The sequence below is a fragment of the Myotis lucifugus genome, unplaced genomic scaffold, assembly GCF_000147115.1.
Source record: "Myotis lucifugus unplaced genomic scaffold, Myoluc2.0 scaffold_115, whole genome shotgun sequence".
Lineage (NCBI taxonomy): Eukaryota > Metazoa > Chordata > Mammalia > Chiroptera > Vespertilionidae > Myotis > Myotis lucifugus.
The window spans coordinates 201,999-211,144 of NW_005871163.1; the positions used below are offsets into that span (position 1 = coordinate 201,999).

Sequence of the window (9,146 nt, forward strand, 5' to 3'; positions counted from 1 at the left end):
GAAGTAGACCCTGTGGCGGGAAGCAGGAAACCTGCTCACATCCCAGCATCCATGATCATCTGGCTTGAGATAAGCACTTCTTCACTTCAAGCCTCAGCTTCCTCGTCTATAAAATGGGAGTGTTAGGCTCCGTCCCTCTTGCTCTCGGATGAAGGGGAGTTATCACTTCCATGCCGAGGCATTGGGTGTGCCTGGCTGCTGCCTTGAAGGGTAAGGAGTCTCTGTCAGGAGACTGGCATTAATGGGCACCGTCGTAATGAGCCAGAAAGGGTTCAGGGCTCAGGTGACCCATTCCTGCCTGCAGCCTGGCCCTCCTCTGGGAAATCCCTTTAGTTTAGCTCGCATCAGCTCACTGGCCCACTCAGAAACCAGCCCATCTGCCTCCTGAAGCCAACTATTCTCCTCATCCTAGCATCTGTGGGCCCCCAGCCTCCCTTCCAGCCCTGGCCCTGTATTAGTAACAGATAGGCACTAATGATGAACCAGGTACGATGTGATGTGCTTGATTCTTCCAATTCACACCTACTTCTCAGGTGGGAATAATTTTATCCCCTGAACACCGAGGCACCTTAAGAAGTCTCTGAAGCCACTCTGTATATCAGGGGTCCTCAAACTACGGCCTGCGGGCCACGTGCAAATACAAATATTGTATTTGTTCCCGTTTTGTTTTTTTACTTCAAAATAAGATATGTGCAGTGTGCATAGGAATTTGTTCAAACTATAGTCCGGCCCTCCAACGGTCTGTGGGACAGTGAACTGGCCCCCTGTTTAAAAAGTTTGAGGACCCCCGCTGTAAATGGTAGAGCTGGAATTGGAATGCAGGCACAAGGACCAAGGCCTGGGAGGTGCAGTGTCTGAAGACTCCCCTCTCCTGCCTCATCTACACAGTGGATGCCTCCTGGTTTCTGCCACTCCTATGGTATTGCCCCTTTGCTCCTGCCCCCTCTGCCACTCCTAGCCCGTCAAGGATCAGAGGTGAAGCACTGAGTCTTCCTGGGAGAAGCACCGAGTCTTCCTGGGAGGCCCCCGCTCCCTTCCCTCCGCACTCCCACGGATCTGGCTCCTTATTCGGTCTTCCTGGGGCCTCCATGGACCCCACACTGAGGATACCCCAGTGAGGCAGGCATCCCAGAGGCGCATCTTCAGGGCAGGGTTCAGTGAGGTGCCTGGCCTGTCCGGCTGTCAGCAGTGAACAGGTACTCCGGGTCCTTCGTATAGGGACAGGAGTAACGGGTGGGGAGTCTACTGGCAAATCACTTCACGAAACAAAGTGAAATGGTCCTTTTTTTGGACACAGTGGCTATGATCCCCACCTCTTGGCATTCACACTCTTGTGTAGTCTCTTCCACGTTAGCAAGAATGGCTTGTGTGATCAACAGAATGTGCAGGAGTGACGGGATGTCACTTCCGAGATAAGGTTGTAAGAGGTGACAGCTTTGCTCTTGGTCTCTTTTGGACCATGTGCTCTGGGGGAAGCCATGTCATGAGTGGCCAAATGCAGAGGCTTCCATGGTGAGGCACTGAGGCCTCCAGCCAACAGCCCCGGGAATAAGCTTGGAAATGGGTCCTGCAGCCCCCACCAAACCTCGGATTACTGCAACCTCATGGAACCCTGAACCAGAACCACCCAGCTAAGCTGCTCCCACATTCCTGAAGCAGAAACAGTATGAGATAATAAATGTTAGCTGTTTCAAGCTGCAAAGTTTTAGGATAATTTATGATGCAGCAACAGAGAAGCCACAGGACTTCTCAGAGCATTTGCTATGCTGATGTAAATCTCTGTATCACGTTGACATTCCCCTTCGCTATTTGGCCAAGGAGGCTTTCCTTTCTGAATTTTCTTCATCAGAGAAAACTGATGTAATATGGCTCTGGTCCTACAGTGAGATGCAACTTCTAACCTAGATCTGCCTCATGAGTGAGCCACTGACCCTTCCAGAACCTCAACTCTTCCCTGTTAGAGTAAAAAACCACCTGCCTTTGCATAACTCATGAATGTAGCCTCAGATGGGCCGATGCTGAGCTACTCAGAGTGGGTGGGAGGGCGGCCTGGGGAGGCCCTAAGAGGAGCGTCACCCTGGGTTCTGCGTGGTGGTAGGTGAGCCTACGGCCCACCGCCTGCTTTTCCCTCTGAGTGAGATGCAGTGTTTTCTTCTAGCCTGTGCATGGCTCAGAGACGGGAGGCGTGGGCCTGAGTCTCCACCATCAGACTGGAAGTTCCTCTAGGCCAGAGCAGGAGCCTCCATCATCAGTCTGGGATGGGGCCCAAATACTCTCCCCTTTCCCTCCTCCTCCCATCCTGTGGACACACCACAGCCGTGGGTAAGAAGGAACAGCAGAACTCATGTGCTCTTAAGAGTAAACATGCCCTTCCTCCCTTTTTAGTTTATTCCCTCTACTCTGTATCTGGTAAAGGGATCAAATTTCAGGATGTCCGATGGGTCAGAAACCCACTAATACCATGCATGTCCCTCTTTGTTAAAAAGAAGACAGTTTTTAAAAAAAAAAACCTAGAATGCGAATACTTTATTATCAATGAGTGACTGGTTTAGCATTTTGTCTGGGCATTAATATTTCAAAAACCATACACCAAACCCAGGCTTTTCCACCTAGCTCTGCTGTATCATTTTCTTAAAAAAAAAAAAAAGGAGAGGGAGGAGGAAAAGAAAGAAAATATATCTGTATTGAAAGAATTATAAGCCAAAGTGCGTCTTTCTTGTTTTGTCCATATACACACATTGCACCATACATAAATAATTACATTGTAAAAATGACTCCATAATTACAAGTATAATATATATTTCCATATAATATATAAAACTTTATATTAAATCTAGGTAGATGATATTTGGGGGGTTTCGTCCGTGGGGGCTGTGTCTCTGGCACTGGCCCTCCTGGCGGTGGGCAGGTCGGCCGGGCCTCGCGGCTGCCGCTATCTGTGGTTGTTGAGCAGGATCTCCAGCCAGCAGGGACAGGAGGTGATGAACTGCCGGGAGTAGCAGGGCCCCCAGCCCTTGGCGAAGCTGATGCGGACGCTGTTGGGGTCGTAGGGGCCGTCGGCGGCGTCGGGCTCGGGCCCGTGCTGGAGCAGGCCCGAGCGCTCGAAGTCGAACACCTTGATGGAATAGCCCGGTGGCACCTTGCGCACGACGAGGGCGCGGCCGCCGGGCGCATCCAGCGTCGGGGAGTTGACGAAGATGGGGTGCTCGCCGCGGTTGTAGGCCCACACGCCGTCAGGCTCCTTGCTGAGCAGGATGCCGAAGCCGATCTTGCTGCGCGTCCGCCGCACCGACTCGCTGCGCTGATCCAGGTTGAGCTGGCCCAGGCAGAAGCCGCTGCCCTGAGGTAGGTCGTAGAAGATGCTGACGGCCTGGTCGTACACCGCGTAGAGGCGGCCCACACGCGTTCGGTGCTCCCAGTATGCCACGCTGCACCAGTGGCTCGGCTTGGTGGCATCTGGAGACATGCTGGCGTCTGCGGGGCAAGCACAGGGCACAGGGTGTTAGTGATTCAGGCTGGGGAAGCGGGTGGCAGAGGGGAGCAGCGGTGGCACTCCTGCCTGGACGGTGGGGGTTGGGTAGTGTCTCTAGCAGTCAACACAGACGTCAGGAAATAGTGTGCGCCAGGCTGTCCTCAGGAAATGTAACACACAGGAGGGCACCCCCCCCATCACCCAACACACACACACACACACACACACACACACACACTCTCTCTCACTAACTCAGAGTAAAAACCGAGGTTATGAATGTACAGAGAAGGCAAGGCACCTACTGTGTGCTAGGTGTTGTGGAAACACAAACATGAACCACACCCAACTCCTGGCCATAAAATTTCTCAAGCTGGCAAGAGGTGGAAAAACACCCATGCACCCAAAGGAGGGGCTGGACCTTGAGCGCCTGCAGTGTGCACGTGACCTCAGAGAGTCCTCCAATCACTCTATGAGGAGGCCATCTTCTCCTCCTTTTACAGAAGGATCCAAGACTGCAGGCACCAGCGGCCTGCCCACGGCCACACAGGTAGTGAGTGGCATGGCCAGGATTTGAACCTAGTCAGTCCAAGCCTCCGCCTGAACAGAGCAGGGTTAAGTATTAGAGGGCATAGTCACCACTCAGGGGACTCAGGCAGAGGAGATGGGGGGGCGGGGGGGAGTTGGCCCCCAGGGTCCCTTCTAGCCCAGAATGGGAATTGCCCGACTGCTCCCAGCCTGGCCCTTGGGCAGTGTGCCCAGTTCCCCCAGTGCCCGCTGCACCCTGCCACTAGAGTTGGCTCTCTGGCAGAAAGTGCAGGTTGTCACCAGGACTGCAGCATCTCTGAGAAAGGGAAGGTGAAGGTCTCTAAAATGCTAGAGAAAGTCACTCCTCAAGGGCTCAGAGTCTGCCAGCTCTCATGGTTGTGTGCTGTGTCTCTCTGGGCCTCCGTTTCCCCACAGACAAAAAGGGGTGCCCTGGAGGATGACCGGCATCCTTTCTCCCTCCAGCCTGGGGCACCTCCGTGTGTCCAGGTGAATTTAAGTTTTCTGAGACCAGACCCCCCCTGCTGGGGCGTTTGCCCAGAGGGAGAATTCTGCTGGAGGCCTGATGAGAAAAACAGCAAAGGCGCCTGTGCTCCAAGAGATACTGATTAAAGTCCAACTAAACCTGAGAGAAAAAACCCTAACAACTTCATTGAGGAGCCTGCGTATGGTCAGCTCTGACCGTCAGCTCAGCCTTACCCACAAGCCCCAGAGCAGCAGGGCAACAGGCCCCCTGACACCTCCTCCTATGTGCTAGGAAGCCCACCTGGCTACCTGGCAGGAAACTGTCTGCCTGAGGGGCCTCCCATAACCTGCCAGCTCTGCTGTGGCCTTGGGCTGGGCACAGCCCCAAAGGGCACGCCCCTCATTCTATGAGTGGCTTCAGGTCCCAGCCATAGGTCCCCAGGCCAGCTCCTGAAGAGGCATCATTTTACCTCACATCCTCCGTCCAGGGCCCTCATGGTTCCAGCTGACTGTCATGTGGGGAAAGGAGAGGCCCTACTCCCTGCCCTCACTGACCTGCCCCTTAGCCGGTGGACAGAGACCACTCTATCCCATGGTGAATGACCAAGCTGTGGGCACTAGGTCAGTCCCAGCAGGTGGGCAGCCAGGAACACCCAAGCCTTTGCCCCTCTCCAACCATCCACCCACCCACCCATCTGGCACTGGTTGGGAGTTCCCAAGCACCACCCCAGCCTGGCCATCAGACTCCAGCACTAACCTTCTCACCAAGCAAAGAGAGTTAGCATAGTGCTCTCGGCAGAGAGAGATGAAGAAGCAAAGAAGCTATGCCTGGAGGGCTCTGGGCAATAGGAACCCCCGAGTGCCTTCCATGAGCTAGGTGCCTTCTGCACAACAGCCCTGGTTCACCTCTGTTATCACCCCATTTCACAGGTACAGAAACTGAGGCCCAGGGAGGTGCCCTAACAGCTCGAGGGCACACACTATTGCGTTCTATAGCCAGCATCAGTCCAGGCCATACTCCAGAAGGGAGTGCTTCTCCATACTCTGGGCAGACTGCCCCCTAAAACCCATGCACACTGAACAAGTCCCTCCCTTTCCCTAAGCCTCAGTCTCCCTATCTGTAACCATGACTATTCTCATGGTCTCTGTGTCCTAGAGGTGCTCACCCACAAGCCTATGAGTCACTCCCCTCTAACCCCCAAACAAAGGTCCTTCACTCCCTAAGGACTCACTGCAATCCCCCTTTCACAGATAAGGCTCAGAAAAAGCCACCTCCGCCCCCGGGTGTAGCTGCTCCACTGTACAAGAGAAAGAAGCAGGTTCACAGTCAGAGTGTGGGGAGTGAGGGTGAGGATAATGGGACTGGGGTGGGGGTGGGGTCCTCTCTCCCATCTCCCATAAGGCTTTCAATCCAAGGCCAGATGGGACTTCCTGTCCCCTCCTCCCACCAGCCAAGCCAAATGCCCCCTGATCATCTGCACCCTCTCCCTTCCCAATCAAGACCTATGTCCCTGGCTTTACCCCAGAGCCCCTCACGGGGATGGTGAAATGTGCTTGGGGACAAACCTCACAGAGCTGCCCTAGGGCCCAGCCTGCCCCTGCCCCAGCTCTCTGGCTCAGGGACACTGCCTGGGCCAGGTCTCACCTCCTGCAGACTCTTTGGTTGAACAGACTAGGTGACACCTCATCAGGCTTGGGCTCCTGGCCAAATCTTCCAAATTCCAGAAGATGGAGGAGGCCTCAGAAAAGCCCTCTCTGACCCCTCCCTCCTGTGCAATTACAGGCTCAGCCCCTCCCTTGGCCTGAGCAGGTGTCACTGCCCTTGGCTAGGCTAGACTCTCAAATGGGAAGGGGTGGGTCTCAGTTCTCTCGGTCTGTCCCAAGGCTGCATGTATCCCTACTGTGCTCTCAGAGCCACTAAAAGGGAAAGAAAATACATCTCAAATGTTGGCACACTGTCCTCGCCCCCATCAGAATCCTGCTCAGCAGGTGGGGCCCTGGCCTGGGCCAAAGGGGATGGTGGGCAAGGACTTAAGTTGCAGGTCTGATCTGAGAACAAGCCAACAGGTGAGCCAGCACCATGTTCTGGGGGAATCCCCATCCAGGTCTTGGGGACTCAGGGCTCCAGAGCTTGAGGACCCCGTGACAGCATCTCATCCAGGGAGCCCCAATACTTTGGGCTTTCACAAACCAATACACTGTGTAACAGAGAGGTTGGGAATGTCACAGGGTTACCACTGTTTTATTTTGTCATGACATTAAAAATCCCCAAGACCATCTACTATCACTAGCACAAAAGAAAGTGTAATTTGCCCGGCCAGCGTGGGGAGGTCACGGTTCGATTCCCAGTCAGGCACATTCCGGGGTTTTGGGCTTGATTCCCAGTGTGGGGTGTAAAGGGGGCAATGGATCAATGATTCTCTCTCATCACTGATTTTTCTATCTCTCTCTCCTTCTCCCTTCCTCTCTGAAATCAATTAAAAAAATATTTTTTAAAAAAGTGTACCTTAACACTAACAAAATTACAGAAGTATAATTTGATATTTAAAAAAATCAGAAATTTTAAAGTTAATACATTTAGAGATCAGCAATTTTCAACCGATGTGCTACAAGAATTTTTAAAACATACAATACTTATTTAGTCAGGGGCACTGACCTATTTTCCTTTAGATTGTCAAATAAACAAAATGACAATGGGCAACACAACAATAGCCATCCAGTGTGAATGCCCTGTCTTGAACCATATATATAGGTCATACAATAGAGCTGCATCTTATTGGTCACATTGCTAATAAGGTTGCATGTGATTGGTTAATTCTTGGTACTAGAAATCTTTATATACAAGTATAGGCACCTGATTTTTTTTAAAGGTCACTTTGGAGCAAAAAGGGCAGGTAATTACTACTATTATTTTCTTTTGTAAGTCAATCAAAATTATACCTATGGAAGGGAGGGGCGTCAGACTGGCAAAATACGTATTTTTTTGGTGTGCCGCAGTATTTTAGTAATTTATGTGCACCATGAGATGAAAAGGGTTGAAAATCACAGCATTTATATCATAAGAAATTTTCTTATTTCTTTCATCATGGACCAATGAAAACTTAGTCCTAAAACTAGCCTGTGTGAACCACTGATTGAGTCCAATGTCCTTGTGCCCCAAAGACGGCGCCCCTGGGTGCAGGGTGACTCCCCTGAGGTCATTCAGTGGGGTGTGGCAGAACGGGGACCAGACCTTGAAACCCCAGAATTCTAAGCTAACGCTTGCCAGGTGATCTAAAGGTTCCAGAACTTCGATAGACCGAATGGAGGCAGACCTAAACTAAGGCTCTCACCACTGACTACAGGTGTGGCTGTGGGCAAGCCTCGGTCTCCCCATTTGGAAACAGGCTTATCCATAATTGAGTGCCTCACTTACACAGTCTATCTGGGGGTTTTCTGGAAACTCCCGGCAGCAGATCAGTTGGGTGCAGAAAGAAGCAGCTGGCTGTTACTGGTCCCAGCACTGGCTTGACTCTCCAGAGACCTGGGATCCCTAGGGGTGTTGGGAGTCACAACCCACCCACAGTCACCACCATGGGAGGTTACAATAGGACCGTGGACAGCAATGCCCTTTGCAAACTGTTAAGGTTTAGTTCCCAGCCTGGGTATTCAGAAGCAAAATAATGAAGAATGAAGCAATGCGTAACTAAATGTCTAGAACAAAGGTGAGTAATGCTGTGGCACTCATATCTCCTGCAGTGTCTGACAGAAGCTGGCATGCTGTCTTTGAGAGGGCAGGCACCCCCAAACTGATGCAAAGCCCTATTCCATCCACCACACGCCCCCAAACTGATGCAAAGCCCTATTCCATCCACCACACCTCCATCTGCAGCCTGAGCTGCCACTCAGGGTGCAGGGGGACAGTCTCTTGCAAAAGATCTTTTTCTCCTCATGGCTCCAAGGCTGTGGTCTAGCCATCAGCCTAATTAGGAACCGGCTCCTTAATTGCAAATAAATGCTGGGGAGTCAGACCCGAGTGAACAACATCAAAGATGACCGAGCTCTGACCGAAACTCCTGCTCACTACCCCTGCTCGGGGCCTGGCCTAATTCCCAGCCACTCTGGGTCCTGGCTGGGACGGTTCCTGGGGGAGGAGGGGAGCAGAGGCGCAGTCTGTGCTGATCTGCCAGGAGTCCTGCAGTCAGGTGTCCTGCCTCCTGGCTCTGATCAGGAAGGTGACCTCCTTCTCCTGGCCTCAGTCTTCCCACCGAAACAATCACCTCTAAATTTCTGTGATTTAGTGAATGTTCACAGCAACTCTACTCATAATCACCCAATCTTGGAAAATTGCCCAGATGTCCAACAGAAGAATGGATGCTACAGACCGAATATGTCCCCTTCAAATTCACATGTTGAAATCCTAACCCCCAGTGTGATGGCACTTGGAAAGGTGGAGCCTTTGGGAGGTCGTGAGGGTCATGAATGGGATGAGTGCCCTTATAGAAGACATACCAGAGAGCTCTCTAACCCTTCCAGAATGTGAGGAGCAACAAGAAGAAGCCATCTATGACCTAGAAATGGGCCCCTACTATATACACCAAATCTGCCAGCACCTTGACCTTGGCCTTCCTAGCCTCCAGAATTGTGAGAAATAAATGTGTTACTTAAGCCACGCAATCTATGGTAT

General features: G+C 52.1%; 1 protein-coding gene across 1 annotated transcript in view; it reads right to left on the minus strand.

Annotated features, from left to right (window-relative positions):
- Window positions 1-2,511: 2,511 nt before the first annotated feature.
- The window catches only part of SMAD6 (SMAD family member 6), a 78,950-nt gene continuing 72,315 nt past the window's right edge, over window positions 2,512-9,146 (minus strand). The window contains exon 6 of the mRNA XM_023757815.1: window positions 2,512-3,474. Within this exon, the coding sequence (XP_023613583.1) occupies window positions 2,933-3,474 (542 nt within the window). The 3' untranslated portion in view covers window positions 2,512-2,932. The remainder of the gene's footprint in view (window positions 3,475-9,146) is intronic.